The 21,589-nt window shown below is 45.2% G+C and overlaps 1 protein-coding gene across 4 annotated transcripts in view; it reads right to left on the bottom strand.

Annotated features, from left to right (window-relative positions):
- Positions 1-21,589, bottom strand: part of ARHGAP12 (Rho GTPase activating protein 12) — a 315,652-nt gene that overhangs the window by 43,956 nt on the left and 250,107 nt on the right. For all 4 annotated transcript variants that reach the window (XM_086941553.1, XM_086941551.1, XM_086941552.1 and 1 more), the window contains one exon: positions 6,214-6,294. In XM_086941553.1, coding sequence (XP_086797679.1) covers positions 6,214-6,294 — 81 coding nt within the window. The remainder of the gene's footprint in view (positions 1-6,213; positions 6,295-21,589) is intronic.

Below are 21,589 nucleotides of genomic sequence, written 5' to 3'. Positions count from 1 at the left end.
GGGGATACACGGGGAAGGAGACCTGTGATGCCAGCTCTTGTTTCACAGTGTTATTACCATACAGCGGATGAAATGTTGATGGTGAACCAAAGCCCATATTGAATGGACAGATCTTTGGACAGAGGCACTGAGAAAGGTGTGCAGGGTGTTCTTGGGGCCATAATGGAGGAGATTATGTCTTTACACAGCATCTTCTTAACTCAAAAATAGGACAGTGCTTAAGGACAAAGAGAAACATAGCTCATAAACAAATAACTAACAAACCGGAGGAAATAGATGACATGCAAGAGTATAAATAACTTTTGAGGGACTGTTGATACCACTGAAAAGAACTAGAAATGAAGGCAACACTTTCTTCAACTATGGACTACACCTTTATGGGGCAACAGGTAATCCCTGGAGCATGCACTTGACTAGTAAGCCTCCTTGTTCTCAGACTATACTCTGGAGGAATTGAGGTTTACTCTTGACCATCAAGCACAATGATAAAACCACCAAATAGTGCAATTGATACCCTGCAAGAAAAAGTAGCAACACTTTCTAAAATAGTCACAATACTGCAGGAGTCTGAACAGTGATTTCCTGGAAATCAAGAGGCTGCACTCCAAACAGACCAGGGGGCCAGAGGAAGTAGCACTCAACATGAACCACCAAATCAATATGGAGAGAAGACTGGATATAATGGAAACTCTCAAAGTAAAATATATCAGGATACTTGGTGTCTCAAAAGAAACAGGTAGAAGACCTACAAGCTTCAAAATGTCCTGTTTTTCAGAGACTTGGATGATCCTTAAGAGATCAGTGTGTGCAATTAGGTTTCCAGCAGAGGACATGGAAAATCCCTCTGCATATAGGGACATCAAGCCCCACAGTCATTGGGATCCTACCTTTGGAAGACCTGAAAGGTTCAATCTTTGAGAGTGCAGGATGAAGAAAAAATAAACAACTGTGAGAAAGCCAGAAATTGTTCTTGCGGCTAAAAGACTCTGAATCCAGAAAGATGAGAAGAAAGATATTCAATCCTGTAAGAAAATGGATTATGATTTTGAATGGGTGACTATCCACTTCAAGTAATAATCACAACCTTTGTCATGGTGAACTGTCAGTCACAAGATTAACGTTAGCTCAACTCCCTGGCAGCTATGAGACAGAGCAGACAGGCTTAAATTGGGAAATGTGTAATGTATTTATGCAGAACCAAACCGTAATGAAGTCAAAATGCAGAGCAATACAAATCCCAAACCGAATTAGAAAAATAGAGTAAAGTGTAATAAACAAAATTAAAATGACAAAAATGCAATGACTTGCACCGGAAATATGAATTTTAAAAATGGCAGGAGGAATAACACCAAAAAGTATAAAGCACCAAGACAGTCACTGGTTGTGTAGACTGGATTCTAGGCTCAAGTTGAGGCTGATCATGATGGAGCGCAGGTGGGATACATCAACCAGGTTCGTCCTGGTCAACAATTTTACCTTCTAACTTGGTTCTTTAAGTCCCAATCCACCTCAAAAGTAAACATTTCAAGCCCCTCAGGGTAGGCATTTAGAAACGCACACAGATTCAGGCAGAGGCCAACAAGGGTGTAGTCTAGGCCTAGTTGCCATTGGCCAGCTGGGCAGTAGCAGTAATGTCCTCTTATAGCTTGTTGAATCCTTGTAGCTTGAACAGGAAGTCAGCTTTATGAACCTTAGAGTCACCTTCTTTGTTCTGTGTACAAAAGGGAGCATATCTAGTCCTCAAGGGCTCTTGACAGATCACAGACATCGGATCCAGTCTTCTGTCTTCCACTAGTCAAGCAGTGTTCTATACTTGATGCCTGGAGATGCCACATTTATGCCTTAATGACTCCTAGCACGCCCTAACCAATGGGGTAAAAGTTCTTGCGGCCAACCCTTCCCACTTGGGCATTTTAAAGCTGGCAATAGTCTTTAGCCACACGAGTGAGAGAGTGAGTGTTTTTGAGTGTACTATGGTAATCCTACTGTCCTCCCACATCGAATGCTAATCTCCAGCTTGAAGCACCCACTTTAGCCACAATAAACCCGGAGACAGATATCTGATAGGACAAAGTATGGTCCTTAAGCAACTAGACAATGGATACACAAGAAATGCCCTGGCATCCTGTTCGCTCCCTTTCAAGTGTTACATGTAGCCCAGCAGATTTGTCAAACAAGATACTACACTGTACCGTTAAAAGGAGGCCCAAAGACCCCCACTCTGAATATTCTGTGAGGTTCATAGGATCCATCTCTGCCTATTTAAGTCAGCCTTTTGTTTGCTCCTGGAGACATTTCTCACCTATTCTAAGGCTAATTAGTGGCTGTGAGAAGGCAGAGAAATATGCTAATCCTTCTGAGGGTTTAGGCAGATAAAGAGTAACTTTTTAAGTTACTTTTCCTTACTATTTATTAAAAATCCAACTCCATAGAATTGGATTTTTAATCAGTATCAACAAGCACTGACATAGCCAATAGGTCCAGCCTTTGGGACCTTATAAGTGTTTAGTTATCCAGCACAATATCCTTGGTGGTTGACGTGGGGGTGGTGGTGGACGTGGGGGTGGTGGTGGACGTGGGGGTGGTGGTGGACGTGGGGGTGGTGGTGGACGTGGTGGTGGTGGTGGACGTGGTGGTGGTGGTGGACGTGGTGGTGGTGGTGGACGTGGTGGTGGTGGTGGTGGTGGACGTGGTGGTGGTGGTGGTGGTGGTGGACGTGGTGTTGGTGGTGGACGTGGTGTTGGTGGTGGACGTGGTGGTGGTGGTGGACGTGGTGGTGGTGGTGGACGTGGTGGTGGTGGTTGTGGACGTGGTGGTGGTGGTTGTGGACGTGGTGGTTGTGGACGTGGTGGTGGTGGTTGTGGACATGGTTGTGGACGTGGTGGTGGTGGTTGTGGTGGTGGTGGTGGTGGTGGTTGTGGACGTGGTGGTGGTGGTTGTGGACGTGGTGTTGGTGGTGGATGAGGTGTTGGTGGTGGACGTGGTGGATGTGGTGTTGGTGGTGGACGTGGTGGATGTGGTGTTGGTGGTGGACGTGGTGTTGGTGGTGGACATAGTGTTGGTGGTGGACGCGGTGGTGGTGGACGTGGAGGACGTGGTGGACGTGGACGTGGTGGACGTGGTCGTGGTGGACGTGGTGGACGTGGTGGTGGACGCGGTGGTGGACGCGGTGGTGGTGGTGGACGCGTGGTGGTGGTGGACGCGGTGGTGGTGGTGGACACGTTGGTGGTGGTGGACACGGTGGTGGTGGTGGACACGGTGGTGGTGGTGGACACGGTGGTGGTGGTGGACACGGTGGTGGTGGACGCGGTGGTGGTGGACGCGGTGGTGGACATGGTGGTGGAGGTGGTGGTGGAGGAGGTGGTGGTGGTGGAGGAGGTGGTGGAGGAGGTGGTGGAGGAGGAGGTGGTGGACATGGTGGTGGTGGAGGTGGAAGTGGTGGTGGAGGTGGAGGACGTGGTGGTGGATGTGGTGGTGGTGGACTTGGTGGTGGAGGTTGTGGTGGTGGAATTGGTGGTGGAGGTTGTGGTGGTGGAGGTTGTGGTGGTGGACGTGGTGGTGGTGAAAATGGTGGTTAACATGGTGGTGGTGGGCGTGGTGGTCGTGGTGGACGCGATGGTGGTGGACGCGATGGTGGTGGACGGGGCGGTGGTGGACGTGGTGGTGGTGGTGGACGTAGTGGTGGTGGTGGTGGACGTGGACGTAGTGGTGGTGGTGGTGGATGTGGTGGTGGACGTAGTGGTGGTGGACGTAGTGGTGGTGGACGTGGTGGTGGTGGACGTGGTGGTGGTGGTGGACGTGGTGGACGTGGTGGTGGTGGTGGACGTGGTGGTGGTGGTGGTGGACGTGGTGGTGGTGGTGGTGGACGTGGTGGTGGTGGTGGTGGTGGTGGACGTGGTGGTGGACGTGGTGGTGGTGGTGGACGTGGTGGTGGTGGTGGACTTGGTGGTGGACTTAGTTGTGGTGGATGTGTTGGTGGTGGACGTGGTGGTGGACATGGTGGTGGGCGACTATTGGGTAGGAGGGTGCTGGCAAAATGCGGAAGGAGAGGAGGATCTCGAAGGGGGCACATGGGAGAGCAGAAAAAGGCCAAAAATTTGAAGCAAAAAAACGGTGAGTAGATAAAACACAAAACAGATTTCACAGGGTGGTCCCTTCCTATAGCGCATGAGAATGTTCCTTAGCACCCCGTTTTTAGTAAACAGTGGGAGATTAATTGATTAATCACACATGATGATCGTGTGCGATTAACTGATTAATCATGCATGATGATCGCATGCGGAAGCTAGTGTTACTACATTTAGTAAATGCCAAAAAATTAGGTACAAGGCTACATCTCACGGGAGACCACTGCTTTCACTTTTCAAGCACTCCTAATCATGCTTGTGGCGGCATCCACCTTGCGGGAGCGAGCAGCGGCGCGGCCACGTTAACACCTTGACTGCTGCAGCAATTCCCGCACGGTGCTGAACTTTTCAGATTTCCATGGTTCATGACGAGCTCAGCTCGTCATAAGCACACGACCAGTGTACTGCATGACGAGCTGAGCTCGTCATGAGCATGGAAGGGGTTAATTACAAATAGTGCGCCGCTGAAGACCGATTGCTAAAGGCCCTCTCCTAGGGTAGCGCCTGCGCACTGCCTAGGCGAGACCTAAAAATAGCTGTATTATTTTTTTTCTAGCTAGCCCATTCCAGAGATCTAGGATTCGGTTTGTAGCAGCTTAACAGTAGCTTGTGATTCCAGAGTAGTCATCGGTAGTGACACAAAATCAGGTGGGACAACATAGTCTGTGGAGCAGAGGTGATGCTGCAAACATTTCCGGATCCAGTCTGACGCCTGGGATAATTCTAAGTTAGGGAATCTGCGACTAGATGTCTATCAGATAATGCCTTTTACTTATGATTTTTTACGCACATTGTACTTTCCAGGTTTTTTTAACACATAAATAAAGGCCGAAGGGGATGGGAGAACACTGCTTTACCTCCTAGCACAGTTCGCCCCTTAGCATCCTGGTAAATACAATTCAGTGTAAATGCTTACTTGATTTTTTGTTGAAGTGTTTCACCAAAGTTGGTGAAGGTTAGTGCTGTTAATCTCAGACATGTGTTTCTGGATATTATCTTTCACCAGTAGAAATAAGAAAGAAATTCATCTGGGGTTGCTGAAAAAGCTGCCACATTCCTCTCAGGTCTCTGTATCTCTCCCTGGCACACAGTTGCATCTCCAAGAGTACATCAGTTCAGTGGCTGAAGTGAGCCTTTTGAAACCGAAGGAGGATGCGAGCACAATGCTTTACCTCCCAACACAGTTCGCCCCTTAGCTTTCTGGTAAATGCAGTTCAGTTTAAATGCTTACTTGAATTTTTGTTCAACATAAATTCAAGTAAGCATTTAAACTAAACTGCATTTACCAAGATGTTAAGGGGCGAACTGTGCTGGGAGGTGAAGCAGTGTGCTCCCACCCCACCTTCTACATAAATAAAGGCATTGTCATTTACAATGCCAATAGCTCAAACAGTCATAAATGCAAGGCATATTGCATTGCAAATGCTGGTTTTGCTCCTGCATTTGGGGTAGTACTTTGCATGATACTTCCTCTTAATTCCTTCGAACCTCCTTTTATGCCCCAACATCTATTTCTGCACATCCAGCTATCAGTGGACAGCAGTAGTGGGTCGGTGACAGTTTTTTTCTTTTTGTGGAGTTTTATATAGCGTGAACTAGACCTGAAGGTATAAAAGCACTTTACATGGGCACCAGTTACATTACAGACAGACACATTCATTTTTGTTAGGCACAGGGAGATTGAGTGATTTGCCCAGAATCACAGAAGGTTGAGCGTCCCTGCCAAGAATCTTACCTGGTTCCCCATTTCCGAGGTCGACGGCCCTAGTCGTTAGGCCACATTCTCTCCCTATTACGGACTCTCTTGTCACAGGACTGGTCAGGTGTAGAGGAAGATAAGAAAAAGTGAGAGTACCAATGGCTCTCATAAGGGTAGAATAATGGAGATCGACATTTGACGGCACTACAAATGTATTATTGAGCACATCTCCAGGTCATCGATTAACCTGTAGAGGTTAACAGGAGAAGCAAGAAAACACAGCTATATGGACATCTGAAGAAAAATCCTTTTACCAAAGAAGTTTGCATAATTGTTCTCACGCAGGGTATGTTGTTATACTTCCGTACATTTTCCAATATTGCTCACCTTTGGCAATTCCCACTCTGATCGAGAGCCATCTGCGTTGTAATAATATGATCTACCTTGTTCATCAACATGCTTTATCCACTGTTAACACAAGAGATGATATATGTTAGCAGCTTACAAACATCCATCATGATATAATGTATTTAATCATAAATACAACACCATTGTCAATATGTGCACCAAATTACAAGCTATAAAAGGAATAGTACCTTTTACACAGTTTATGGGATCCAGTACTAAATGATGCGGTCATGCAAAAAGACATGCACATCACTTGTCTTCAAATGTCAAGCTAACCATATAGACAACACACTGCAGGCATGCATACTTTGTTAGTGTACAGAATAACAACAAAAAGACAAACAGCCAAATTTAATTTACATTTTATGAAAATAGAATGAAAATGTGGCACCAGAAGTACACTTATTAGTGACCTGTTAAAGAAGCAAGGAATGTACTGCATAAAATGCCAGGTTCCACAAAATGCTTTTCACTTGGTCATGCTTCTACTGATCGCCAAAGGCCGCAATACCAAAACTCAAGATTTGAAATCTAATGGCATCATGGCTTTTCCAGAGTCTGCTTCAACAAGATAATAACTCCACTTGTAGACCATCAACTGATTAACTCAATAACACCATGAAACAACGCTGGGGAGAAAATCACAAATCCACTGACAGTTATTGGAGAGGCCTTGTGATCACCAATTAAGGCACCTGGTGTTGCACTGCAATGGACTGTGTAACTGGTGAGCAAATAAACTATATTTCTTTAAAAATCATAGAAAAAAAGTAAAGGCTCTTGGTTGAGCCATAATCAAGATGGCTGCAGAAGCTTGACTTACTGGAAAAATATACATTTTATGTATACCTCATACCAGTCTCATTAGCCTAGCCAACGACTGTTACACAGCTGGAGAATCTGGACTAAACACCAAGAGGGCTCAATTTTGTTAAAAGGTTTATGTATAATGTAAAAAGTGATGCTATAGAGTGGCCAATCTGCCCAACTAATCTCTCCTTTGTTAGGCATGTAGCGAAGAAGCATGGTGGTGAGGGTCAATGGCATTGACATGAAGATGGAACAGGCAGTATAAGGGTGCAGCATCTCGCCTACAGAGACTGATCCATGCAGCAGGCTACAGAAAAGAGAAGAAGATCTCTGTAAAACACAGGAATTGAAGAGGGGACTTTGGTTCCTCAAGTTGAGAAAGCACAGAAACAGCCATAGAGCTTTTTGCTACTCTATAACGGACAACCGCGTCTGTAAGCTCGTGGGAATCCAAACCCTTACTACTTATCTGCCTGGAGATCAAGCTCCATGCGCCTACAGTCTTCAAAATGGCAGCAACTCAATGGAATGGACTGCTGTCACAAGCTAGTAGTACAGCAGAACACTACTATTCCTGGATAACATAAGAGGCCAGGTCTTTTCAATGGTCACTGTGCAAACCTGGAACAATTTCCCAATGACCATTTGCCCAAAAAGATACATTTTTAGTAAAACTATGAACAACCTATTAGTTCTCTCTGTAGTTACGGTCTCGGTTTTTAGGTTCCCTTGCACCAGTTCTCACTATACTTTAGTAATGATGCGTCGTATGAATTTTAAATTAAATGAAATCACTGTTCAACCTCTATTCATAAAACAAAACCTACTCTGGAGTCTACAGATCTTACAAATTACCATTTCTTTGCTGCCTTACATCTTGAAACTCAGCGAAAGCATCCCTTTACAGGTTCAAGACTTTATTGAACAGAATCAACATTTATATGACCTTTAAGCACAATTTAGACAGGTCTGCAGTACTGAACAGTATCAAGGACAGTATATTAGCCTGCCAGTTACCTCCTTTCTTCCAGCTAGGTCACAATCAATTCATCATAGCTGTTTATACTTCCATTCTAAACACTCTCTTGGATCATTCAAAGGGGGATATAATATCCGCCTTGCAGTTCAATCTTTACTTGAAACCCTTGGCTCATTGTCTGTATACCTTTCAATGTAAGTCTACTTTTATGCCATTGATACTCAGTTCATCGTTGGGATGCGTCAGAGCCGCTCAAATCCACGGATGTTGCACTTGTATTAGAAGTCAGTCAAAGATGGGTGAAATCACATTTCCTGAAATGAAACCCAAGTAAGACCGAACTCCTCCCCATTATTAAAAAGATTAATAGTTGGGGTCCATTTCTTTGGCCCGCATCCCTTAGAGTCTACCCAAACAAAGTATCTGTGGACCACAGATCTCTGCAGTCACGAAGCAGCATTCATTTCAGCTTAAACAGATTTAAAGGATTTGCCTTTTCTCCCAATTTCTCATAGAATGATCATTACCAATGCCTTTACCTAGTCTAGATTATATTATGGTCAGGCTTGTTTCCGACTTAATAAGGTTTCATCACGTCTCCCAGCATTGCTTCCAACTCCACATGTTACCCATCAATATTTGCATTAACTTTGAAGTTGTTTGCGTAATAAATTAGGTCCTCTACTCTTTCTTTTCTGAAATGAAAAAAATATATATTACTACTCCACCACTGAAAACATCTCCCAACCTACTTCTCTCTGCTCCTACGTGTAAATGCCATAAATGGGGTGGAAGATCACTCCAGGTTCTGGTATCTTCTCTTTGGAATTGAATACCACTTTCCATTTGATCCAAGTCTGTTCTCTACAGGTTCTGTACGTTGCTCATATGAGCTATGACACGCACCACATTCTTTTGCACTCTTTTTGCTTTCAGTTCTAGGACTTCTTAGTGCCAAGAGACTATCTCAAAGTGTTAGAGGGCTTTATAAGAAAATCTAAAAAATAAAATAAAAAGTGAGACTCTTCTCTGCCTATGATGTCCTAGTCATTTTAGTCTTATTTCCACTAACATGTGCTCTTAGTCACCCTAACTCTGTGCTCCTCTAACTAAGTCATTCAAAATAATCTTGGGACGAAGGCTACTTGAAATACTAAATGGCAACATTTGTAGAAGTACAGTCTGATGCTCTTGCCCGTAAAAGCTTGGGACACAAATGGATTATGTGTCTAAATTATAGCTATAGAACCATTGCAGACTGCAGAATTGTATCCAGGTGATGCTACTATTTTAAGACCATGACAGCATTAGTACATGACACGGAGATCAAACAGACAGCCAACATGATTATTTAAACCCTATGTGAAATGGATTTATTCTGTAAAATACACTGACATCTCTCTTTACTGTTACTGAAAATTAAGCAAAAAATTCAATTAAAAATCTAACTGCTTTTAACGGGTCTTTTCAACTCGTTCTTTGATACTGGGGAGGTAACTCCCTCCATGCCGGAGGCGGCGATTACGGTCATTCTTAAGCCTGGGAAGGATCCGAAAAATTGTGGTTCCTATCGGCCGATTTCCCTCCTAAACATCGATGCAAAACTCTTTGCGAGCATCCTCGCGGCGTGTCTTAGCCCCCTGATGGATGTTATCATGGATCCAGACCAATCTGGATTTATTCCAACGCGGCAGGGAGGAGACAATACCAAGCAAATTCTTCATCATATAGACCTTGTCCACCGTTCTCTAGCCCAGTCCTTTCTCCTCTCCATTGATGTGGAGAAGACCTTTGACAGAGTGGTCTGGGACTATCTGTTCACGGTTGTGAGGGCCTATGGTATCGGGGATAACTTTATTCGCTGGGTTCAATATCTCTATGCGGCCCCTAAGGCGGTGGGGAGAGTGAACGGGTGTAGATCTGCCCTTTTCCACATCTCCAGAGGGACGCGGCAGGGGTGCCCCTTGTCCCCATTACTCTTTGCGCTCTATATGGAGCCTTTTGCTCAGCGCATTCGATCAAATCCAGATATAGTAGAAATTAAATTTGGCGCGGACGTCCACAAAATAAGTCTATATACCGATTACGTTATTCTTTTATTTTTATTTTATTTTATTTTTAAAGTTTTATATAGCGCTGGCTAGACGCAGAGGTATCAGAGCGCTTTACATGATCAGGATAGAATACGGCAAACATGGTATGAAAAGCATATAACAAAGTTAAAAAACAAACAATTACAAAATCAAGGAGTTATGAAACAGGAGTTGAAGCAATATAATACAGGTAATATAGGTAGAGTGGAATTACCGGAAGAGGGCCATATATTACAGAGACAAATATGGTATAATGAAAAGAGATCAGGAGTCAGGCACAGGATTAGGATCCCCAGTAGTAGTTAAGCATATGAGGGGTTACAGCGCAGGTTTTTCGGGAGGGTATTCCAGATTGTAGGGGCATTTCCAGAGAAGGAGCGAGATTGTGTGGTTTTCTTTTTATGCAGAGGAGGGATTAGGAGGAGGGCGTTTGTGCTTCTCAGAGGAAGAGTGGTACCTGCGATAAGGAGTTTCTTGGATAGGTACTGCGTGTTTTGGTGGAGTGCTTTATGAGTAATGCATGCCGTTTTGTAAGTTGATCTCCCTTCGTTAGGGAGCCATTTAAGTGATTTGAGCGCTGGGGAGATATAATCGAAGCGTTTGCAATCTGTGATGAGCCTGGGTGCAAGGTTGAGCACAGTTTTAATTGGAGCAAGGTGGACCTTGGGGATTCTGCTGAGGATGGCGTTGCCATAGTCAATAAGTGAAAGAACCAGTGATTGAACTGCAAGTTTAAAATCATCGATGGGTAAGAATGGTTTGATTTTCTTGAGGTGACGGAGAGTGAAGAGGGCTCCTTTGGCAGAGTTTTTGATGTGAACGTTAAGGGTGAGGGTGATGTCGATAGTAATGCCAAGAGATTTGACGGAGTTGGACAGTGTGAGTGAGCAGTTGAGTGTGTTAAGGTCTGAGAGCCATGACTGAATGGGGAGACTGTTCTTTTTAGGGGCGAAGAGGATGATTTCAGTTTTATTTGGGTTTAGTTTGAGATGATTTGACTGGAACCAGCTTGAATCTTGTGAAGGGAGTTGTTCAGGTGTAAGATGTGAGCGTGAGTTTTAATCTTGTAATAGATTTGGGTGTAATCAGCGTAAAGGTGGTAGTTGATGCCTGCTTGTTTAAAAAAAATGAGTGAGGGGTTCCATAAAGAGGTTAAAGAGGGAAGGGGAGAGGATAGAACCTTGGGGGACTCCAAGGGAGACAGGAGAGGGGTTAGAGAGACAATTTTGAATTTTTATTTGCCGAGTTTGGTGTTGAAGGTATGAGGTGAACCAATTGAAGGCGGTGTCGTTAAGGCCGAAATGTGTCATAAGAACATGGAGTAAGGCTGAATGGTTGACTGTATAGAACGCTGAGGAGAGATCAAGGAGGATAAGAAGGCAGATCTCGCCATTATCAAGTGATTGATGGATGCCATCACTGACATTGATTTACAAAAGGGGGTGGTGATGAACAGAGTGTCTGAATTGAGCAGACCACTCTTACCCAGTCCAAAGATCAGGGCTTGATCCATCACCGTTATTTATCTCACTGCCCCATCCCAGCTCAGAACCTGGCTATATGCAAATCAGTCTGTCCCTGGCCCAGTGCATCATGGGAACAGGGCAGACTAAACTACCAAGCCAATTCTTTACCAGAAAGGAGACAAGCTACCGGGGACCGGTTTCTGGCATTTCAGCCTCTTCGGCCCGGCTTGCTTGAATCCTGATGGAGCAGTGAGAAAGGGACTCATGTCTGAGTATACCCTGCCACACCTATAGTGGCCAAAATCGATTTACAAAAGGGGGTGGTGATGAACAGAGTGTCTGAATTGAGCAGACCACTCTTACCCAGTCCAAAGATCAGGGCTTGATCCATCACCGTTATTTATCTCACTGCCCCATCCCAGCTCAGAACCTGGCTATATGCAAATCAGTCTGTCCCTGGCCCTTGCTCATTGCACCATCAGGATTCAAGCAAACCGGGCCGAAGACGGCTGCAATGCCAGAAACCGGTCCCCGGGAGCTTGTTTCCTTCCCAGTGTAAGAATTGGCTTTTGTAGTTTGGTTTGTCCTGTTCCCATCATGCACTGGGACAGGAACAGACTAATTTGCATACAGCCAGGTTCTGAAACTGGGATGGTGCAGTGAGCTAAAAAACGGTGTTGGATCTAGCCCTGATCTCTTGACTGGGTGAGAGCTTTCTGCTTAATTCAGAGACTCTGTCCCTCACCACCCCTTGTTGTAAATATCACTGACATTGAGCATTGCCGTTTCGGTGCTGCAGCCTCTCCTGAAGCCAGACTGAAGTTTTCGATGGGTTTGTCAAGTTGTAGTAGGACACATTTTTCAAGGACCTTTGAGAGAAGGGGGAGGTTGGTGATAGGGCGGAGATTGTTTAGGTTATTTGGGTCCGCATTTGGATTTTTAATTATGGGCGAGATTTGACCAAGTTGAAGGGAGGTGGGGACACAGCCCGTGGAGAGAAAGGTGTTGATAATTTTTGTCCAGAATGGGGCGATGATGTGTTTAAGGGTGGGGACAAGATTGGAGGGTACAGGGTCTTTTGTGTGGGAGGACGGTTTAAGATTGCTAATTATTTTGAGGACTTCTAGTTCTGTGACGGGGAGGAAGTTAAGCAAGGATGCATTGTTCTTTAGTTGTGAGTTAGGGGAGTTGGTAGCCGGTGAAGTGGTAGGAGGAAGGCTAGTGGAGTGGTTGGGGGGGGTGGGGGTGTAGAGAAGAGGGAGGGTGAGAGGGGTCGTAAGGGAGCGGGTTGGAGGGTGGTTTAGTGGGAGGGAAGGATTGATCAATTTTGGCAATTTTTTCTGAGAAGAAATGGGCAATTTCATTGCATCTGGCTGAGGAAGCGGTCGTATTAGGAGGTGCTGGGTTGGTTTGATTATGAATTATATTGAAGAGTTTCCTGGGTCTGTTTTTGGCACGATCTAGTTGAGTGCGGAAGAAGGATGCCTTTTGCTTAAAGATGTGTTTTTTGTACGTGGATCTAGAACGTCTAAGTTGAGCCAGATGGGAGGGAGAATGCTGGTGTTTCCAGGTTCTTTCTGCTAGTCTGAGTGCCCGTCTTTCATTATTTAACTCAGTATTAAACCAAGAGTTTGAGGGGGTGTTTCTTTGGTTTTTGAGTTTAGGCGGGGCAGTTCGTCAAGAATACCAGTGACACTATTATTGAAGAGTTCAGTGAGCTCATTTGCATTATGTGAGCCAGGAATGAGAAGGAGTTGAGCTTGGAATTTAGATTGGAGAGCGTCTAGGGGATACCTTTTAGGTTCCTTGTTAATTTCTTAGGTCTGTTAACTTTAGAAGCGGGAGGCTTGCCGAGGTATCTATGGTGAACAGTATAAGGTGGTGGTCAGACCAGTCAATGGAGATAATATAGGTCACGGTGTAGTGTAGTTCCTATTTTCCCAATAGGCTCTGCGCATTGGAATAACAAACAGCAGTGTAGACGTAGGGCTGAGGTCATCTAGGTCTCTATTGACTATGTTAAACTTAATTTAGGTTTGCGCCAGCTTGCTCAGAGGTCACTGGAAACTTTCTCGAATGAAGAGGGAAGGATAACCTTCCCAGGCTCAGACAAGAAGGGATTTAGTTTCCGACAACCGCATAAATATGACAACTTTGCTCCCTCAGAATAAGAGTATATCTCTAGAGTTGTGTGAAAACAATAGACAATTGTTTCACTCAGTCAACAGTGCATACTTAGTTTCACCAGAATGCAGAGAAATGGAGAGACGGGCGTTTTCAACAAAAAGGTGTTATTTATTGAGCAGTCTTCCTTCTCATGCAAGAGAAATGAATTGCCACAATTGGAATACTTAAAGTAAAGTAAAGTGCGTACAGTAAAAGTAGTATTATGAAATAATACTGTAAAAGCATTGATACGGTTTCTTAGCCATATGATACTTTAACATGGATAAAATAGATACATACATACATATTTACATTGGCTACAAGGCTCAACTGGTGCTTCTAACTAAGCCTACCCCGGTGTACCTGACCTAAGCCTAATACGTGGGAAGGGACAAGAAAGTAGCAGTGTTAAGTTAAGTTGGTTTAAGATAATTTTGCCAAGAATCTGCATCAAGAATTCTCCTAAGGGTTTAGTCAGCTCCGTACCTTGGTAACAGAATGTGGGAGGTCTGGTATCTCTTTCCTCAGGACTCGATATCCCAGCAACCCGCAAGGGTAGGCTGGAAACACCGGAGCTGGATTTTCTCAGCTGGAGAAAAAGACAGCGTCTCTCTCAGTGCGTCAAACAGGAGGGGCGGCTTCAGTGGGCACTCACATCAGCTGGGCTCTCGGGCAAATAGATGGCCGCTCTGCTCCAAACCACTGTGTGTTTGCTTAAGGCAACTGTTGGTATTTTATACCTGAAAGGTGCCGGGTTTGACGTAAGGTTGGACATAAGACGTCCCCAAGAACTAACAGTTCTTGCAGGACTTCATGAGTTCTTGTTCAAATCAAAATAAAAGCAGGGGGATTTTCCCGGGCTGCTGGAGGCTTGGCTTATTTAAAGAACGCTGTGTGCTTTCTAGAGTCGATGGGAGTAGCCATGCTGTCCTTTGGATTGCATGGGCTATTACTGAATATGAATCTGATTCTTATGCCGTTGTCAGGACATTATTGATTATAACCTCACAAGGGCATAAATCGGGAATATCGAATTAGGGTCCTAGATAAGAACACGACAACGGATGTCAGATCCTCATTAGACAGAATGACGTCAAGTATGGAACCTTTGGAGTGAGTTGGGGATAAGCAAAGTTGTTTGAGTTCACTGATCTCAAGGAGAGTAGTGAAGAGGGACATAGTGGGATCATTAGTATTGTTCCAATGGAGGTTAAGATCCCAAGAAAGATATTATTTGAGTTGGATAATGCAGATTTTGTCAGGAGCTCAGATAAGTCCTCAATGAAGGGCTGTGGTGGACATGGGGGGCGATAGATGTGTAGACGGATTGGGAGGGAGTTTTGAGTTGATAGTTCCGCTTCCAGGTATTCGCAGGAGGAGCCTGGAGGTAGTAGCCTGGGTTAGCCTGGGTTAGTAACAAGGGAGAACTGGAAAATATTTTTGAAGATAATGGCGAGACCACCCACCCCTCTGATTGGTCTGTCTTTTCTAAGAATAGAGTAACCAGGAGGGGAGAGTCGGTGGAGTATGCTCGCCAAGTGGTTATTTAGCCAGGTTTCTGTGAGGAATGCGATATCAATGGATTTACTCAGGATTGTTTCCGAAATTTCAGTGGCGTGTAAAACAGCGGATCGGCAGTTGACGAGCATGCACTTCAGTGGTGTGGGGTTGTATAAGGAGGGTGGGCATGAGGGGATCAATGTGAGTTGGGGTGGTGGTCTGGGGGAAGATGGGGATGAAGGGGTTCTATTAGTACCTATAATAACAGGGATGGGGGAGTGGAGGGTTTGTGGTTGGTACATTAGGAAGGTAGGAGTTCTATAGGTCGGCAATGTCAGATGGGGAGAGCTGGTTAGAGGTGCGGCGAGGTCTGTGCGTATCGCGGCGGAGAGGGAGTGATCTCCAACTGATGTGTGTAGTGTGAGGGATTTTTGAGGGGGGGGTTTATGGTGCGGAGGGTTTTGGCACAGAGGAGGATGAAATCTTTCCTGAGTCGGGTCAGTTCAGTAGTTACGTTAAAAAGGTCAAAAAGGTCACGTTCAATGTTTTGAAGGCTATGGGAAATAAAGGAGAAGTGAGATGTCGAGAGACGCAGTCTGAGTTGTTTGCGGAGGGTAGATTAGTGTGTGAGGGGGAGATGGGATAGGAGACGTGTGGTGGAAGGCAATGGGGATGGGATTTTGAGAGGTTCGGTAGTCAAATTAGATCGGTCAAGTTTGGTGTTATGTAGGTTCGGAGGCAAATGGTTCTGGGGAAGGATAGAGGGGGCGTCGGAGAAAAGAGGAATATGGTCTGGGGAAAGGGGGTGGTCTTGAATAGTTGCAGAAGGTGGCATGTTGAGTGGGTGGTGAGATTGGGTGGTAGGTGAGGAGTGAGAGGTGACGGAGCTGTTAAGTGTCAGTGGAGGGGTTAGGCTGTTTAGGGGGCATATAGTTTCCAGTGAAGCAGGAAATCCAAAGAATGTGGAGGGGGGGGGAACGCTGGGAGAGCAAAGGTAGATTGGGATCAGGAAGTAGGGTAAGCAAGCGAGGAATTAGAAACTAAAAACTGGGGGGGGGGGGGGGGGGGAGCTGGGAGAGAGAAAATAGAAGCAGGAACGGTAAGCCGTGTAAGCAACGGAGCGGTTAAAGAAATCAGGCGTAAATTAGAGAGCAAAAACAGATTACATCACTAAAATGGAGCCAATAACAGTTAAAATAACACTATAAATATGCTGATAATAATAGTGACGAAATATAGGGGGTAGATTTAAACAAATAAGGAATATTGAAATCAGAGGTAGATTGGACCGCAATACCAAATATCCTGAATAATAATAGTGGCAACATATAGGGGGGTAGATTTAAACAAATGAGGAAAATTTAAATCAGAGGTAAATTGGACCGCAATAACAGGTTAACATCGGTAATATGGAGTAAAATAAATAGGTAACATAAACACGAATAAAAACAAACACGATAAATACGCGGATTAAAAACAGGGGCAGGAATAAGAAGGTGGGTTAAACAAAGGGGAAATAAAAGTCAGGAGCAGATTAGATAATAAAAAACAGGTTAACATTGCTAGCATGGAGCAAATTAAATAGGTAAATAAGTAAATAGACATGTAGGGGAGTCGTTCTAAGATGGCCGCCTCCTTTGGAAAAGAGCCATTATAGAGATTAATGAAGTCCTATGTCAGTCACTATGGATAGTGAATGGCCTGGTGTATTCTTGTTTCCCTTTCTCTTGCTCTTTTGATGTTTTTTAGTCCACTTTCAGTTGTTACACCTAGGTTCCCCAAGGGTGGTTGTTAGTCTCGGGACAAGAGTAACCCATGGCCGTCGGAGGACCCCTCGCCCATGTAAATTAAGTGGTCGGCCATTTTGTTAGCATATGACCCAAGTATAATGCCAGCCAAGCTAGTGCACCGTGGTAACAAAAAAAAAAGACACCAGTTACACTACAAACAGAGAGATTGAAAAAGTACCATTTAAAGGATCCACGAAGAAGTCGCTGGAATTATTGTGTACATGGTCTGGTCGTGTTGATGGCACATCAGCCAACCCTAGTGCTCCGCACAAAATTCCTTAGTGAACTGCCAATTGTCTGCCGAGAACTGTGAACGATGACTCGTGGGCAAGAGAATCTGCCACATCGTCAGGGGGAGGCTGGAGGCAGCTCTCACTATAACGAGAATGATCGGGCATTTAGAGAAAACAATCCGTTGGCGCTAGAAGGGCGGGGGATATGCAAGCCTGCGATGTTCGCTGCACCCCCGGTGGCCTCAGAATATCCGCTTTCGTGGGGAGACTCTGTTCACGGCAACTGACGTTTCCAGGGAGGGCGCCGCACACACTGGGTTCCACTGCCACTGGGGAGCCAGGACCGGGAGGCATGCTGACTCAACCCCACTCCACTTTGCCGTATCTGGTGATAGAACTTTTTGAATTCTGGAAGGTGGAGGGGTTTAAAGTGAACTTCTCGAAGCCGCATATTCTTAATATTTCAATCTCTGACAATGAGGTCCAGGATCTCCAGCAGGACTTTGCCTTTCAGTGGGTGCACTCTGATATTACATATCTGGGTATTCAATTGACTTCTTCTATTGCTAAAACGGTTTGCCTCAATTATAGATTTTTGGTGGGCCAAACTGCCAAGGCGCTCCCCGACTGGTCATGTCTCAACTTGGCCTGGTACGGGAGGTTAGTGGTGGTGAAGATGACACTGCTGCCGCGTATTTTCTACGCGTTTCAGATGCTCCCATTGAGTCCGCCGCCGGGCGTCCTCCGGAAATTGCAAGGGATTCTTAATAAGTTCCTATGGAGCAACAAGAGACCAAGGCTCGCACTGGCACTTATCACTGCGCCAAAGGCAGTGGGAGGGATGGGCTTCCCCCTGTTGAGTGCTTATCATCAAGCGACTTGTCTCCACTATATCACAGAGTGGAATAGGCCCTTGTCCAGTAAACACTGGAACTTTATGGATCAGACAGTGGCTGGCTGCAATATTTGACGGGAGCTTTGGCTTCTGCGCAAACACAGAGCATGGGGCCTCTATTTGTCACCTGTTACCTCGCCGACCCTTAAGGCATGGGATCAGTTGGCTCTGCGCAGGGGCTGGGCCACGTTTCCCTCCCCTATGACTCCTGTTGTAGATAATGCTGAGTTTCCGCCGGCGTGTGCATCCGTTGTTTTTCATCGCTGTAGAGAGGAAGGTTGTAAGGGAGTGGGCTCCCTATTTGACCTGGATGGCATGATCCCAATTGCGCAAGAAATATTTTAACTTACCGGAGTCAGACGCTTTTCACTACTCGCAGCTCGCACATTGGGTGACCCAGCCTGGCAACTTCGCCCTGATGTCCCGCCCCTTAACCACTTTCGAAAAATGGCTAGTTTGCATGAAGGATGACTGTAAGCTCATATCTGAACTGTACGCAATGATCCTTACCCGCCCTGCGAAGCCGCGCACGAAGGCACAGGTGCGGAGGGAGACTGAGCTGAGGCGTCCATTGAGGCCCAAAGAATGGGAACATGTTTACGAAATAGCACATCAAACGGCCTCTAATACCGCGGGTGTGGAATCAGCCTATAAGATAGCCGCTTATTGGTACTATAAGCCGCACGCATCAAGTCTTGGGATAGCACTAAGTCAGATGCAAATACAAGTTGATGGACAGAATACAGAACAATGTCATACATTCACCCTGGTACAGAGATCTGGGCCTAAATCCATCGGTTTTTTGTTCACCATGCCATTCCAGTTTGAACTCAGCCATATGCAAATCAGTCTTGACCCTGTGCCCCATGGGAACAGCCCAGCCCGAACTGCCAAGCCAGGTCCTCCCTGGACTGGAAACAAGCATCCTAGGACCAGTTTCGGGCTTTCAGCACTCATCAGCCAGGATAGCTTGATTCCAGAGGCATGGAGAGCACGGGACTCACGTCTGAGCATACCCGTCCCACTCGGGGTGACAAATGCAAAAAAAAAAAACAACAATTGATGGACAGAATGTAGACCAATGTCATACATTCACCCCAGTACTGAGATCTGGGCCTAAATCCATCTGCTCTGCTGGCGGGGGTGTGGCCTTCCTGGCAGCCTGGTACACCTGTTATGGCATTGCCCGAAACTGGTGCGATATTGGACTGAGGTTCTTGATGACATTGATGAAGCGTTTCAAATTACACTGCCCCGGACCCCTGAGCACACACTGCTGGGACTCCCCAACCCCAAATTCTTCCTATTTCGCTCGCTGAGGGGTAGAAAGATTGCGTTAGCATTCCTTGCGGCGCGACAGGTCCTTTTAGCACAGTGGGGCTCCTCGGATGCCCCTAATGTTCGTGACTGGATCCGGATACTTTGGCATATCCTAGCAATGGAGCGCCTTTCGCTTAGTATGGATGGGAAGAGAGCGGAGTACGTGAAGCTATGGGGGCCATTCCTGCAGCTCCTCTCCAAGGACCCGAGGGAGGTCACCTGTCCAAAATACCTACAAATACTACACCTTATTCCACTGGAACCAGTTGGGGCCACAACCATAGTTTGAACTACTTTGCAAGGTAGCGGACGGCCATGGGAGGTTTGGGCGGCAGGGTAGAGACTGATGCAGAGGAGGTGGGAAGGGAGGGGGGTTTTTGGGGGTGGGAAGGGATGGGGGTTTTTGGGGGTGGAAGGGGTGGGTGTTTGTCTCTTTTCTTGTTCTTTTTTTATTTCTATAAAAATGGTATCTTAGTGATCGTTTGCCATGAACACTATGGACTGAAACTCTTCTATGCGGGATCGCCCTTCGGGCTGTAGGCCTATACGCTGTGTTTTGACCATACTGCAACGCTCTGCCAGCCAGTGGATGTAGGCAGATGAGCTGTGTTTTGACCTGATACCATGTAATAAAAATGATTGATTCTAAATGTAACTGCTTATATCTTTAGTCAGCAATCGAAAATGTGCATTTTAACCACTTTATTTTCTCAGTAAAGTGGAAGCTTGGGCAGTGGCATAACGCAAAATGATGCAGGCCACGGCAGAAGGCGCAGAGGTGGTACCCGAGTCTCTCACATTTAAGAGATATTTAGTGATCTTGGGCTCGGGGTGCCTGAAGATTTTGGGGTCCATTTAAGGGTTGGCCCACAGGCTCAGGGCTTCTGGGGCCTGCGTTATGCCAGAGCTTGGGGCAACTGTTCAGGTATACACAGTTTCAAACACGCCACAGTTATTCAAAGAATGCGGTTAGGTTTGCTAAACAGGTCGTAACTTCCTCACATGCATACTTAAAGGGAACTACAGTAGTATTGAACATTACTCCATAAAGTTCTTACGTTGTGGCCTTTTCCAGACGTAGTGATATTTTTTAAATGTCTCAATATATTTTAGACTGAGACCGTATTACAAGATCTGGCATCTTTATCGAATTGAGAAGGAGTGGTTTGAGGAATAAAAATTCGAAAAAATATATATATTGAAAACAAAAACATGGCTGAGAAGTTTCAGCTTGATTACCCTGTAACATGTGTGCTATGCAAGGATGACAAAATACATCCTTCTGGGATAAGTTCGTTCTAAGACTCTGTAAACTAATTGCTATTGTCACTGCTCGAAAAAGAAAATGAATGACACAGCACTACTAGCTGTAAATAGGTTGAGATATTCAGAACAGATCAATGTGATGCTGTTCGAAATCCTAGAGCCCATACAGCCATCTGTAATGCTATAACATGGAAATGATGCAAAGGTTATTTGCCATTTTTTCATGCTACCAATGGGTTGAATGTTGTACAAAAGGGAATGCTAATAGGTCTCATATGGCTGAGCGACACAAATCCCTTTGTGTGATTGACGTGCAACATTAACATACAAAGAGCGATTGGATTGAGTTTACATTAATAAGGCCACAGCCTTCGATACCATTCATATACCTATTAATCGGAAATGCTTGTTAAACAGTCATTAAAGAGTTACTATAAAGGATTTAAAACTTAATTAATGTGTTAGTATTAGAAGCATCGTACCGGATGGAAGATATTTGCTCATCTCGAAAAAAGTATAAAGAACGGATATAAAGACCGGAAACGAACAAAAATAATGACTGCCAGACAGATGTTATAGCAGAAGACCTGTTCAGAATTAAAAAAACAAAAAAAAAAAGACCAGGTTTGTTTTTGTAAATCATAACTTCTGGACATAAGGGAACTTTAAGAAAAAGTAAAGCGAAATTTAAACGGAGCCCCCTTCAACTCTCCTAGGCTGTTATTTGAGGAGGAAGGGATATTAAAGGCATTGCAGTATGGGGAATAATTTAGAAAGAAGACTTTTTTATAAAAATACAAAAGAACATATTCCTGTTTAATTGAAAATTGTTCAGTA

Source organism: Lissotriton vulgaris, chromosome 10 (assembly GCF_964263255.1).
Source record: "Lissotriton vulgaris chromosome 10, aLisVul1.2, whole genome shotgun sequence".
Classification (NCBI taxonomy): domain Eukaryota; kingdom Metazoa; phylum Chordata; class Amphibia; order Caudata; family Salamandridae; genus Lissotriton; species Lissotriton vulgaris.
The sequence above is the reverse complement of the archived record's forward strand: the minus strand, read 5'-3'. Positions and strand labels throughout refer to the sequence as shown.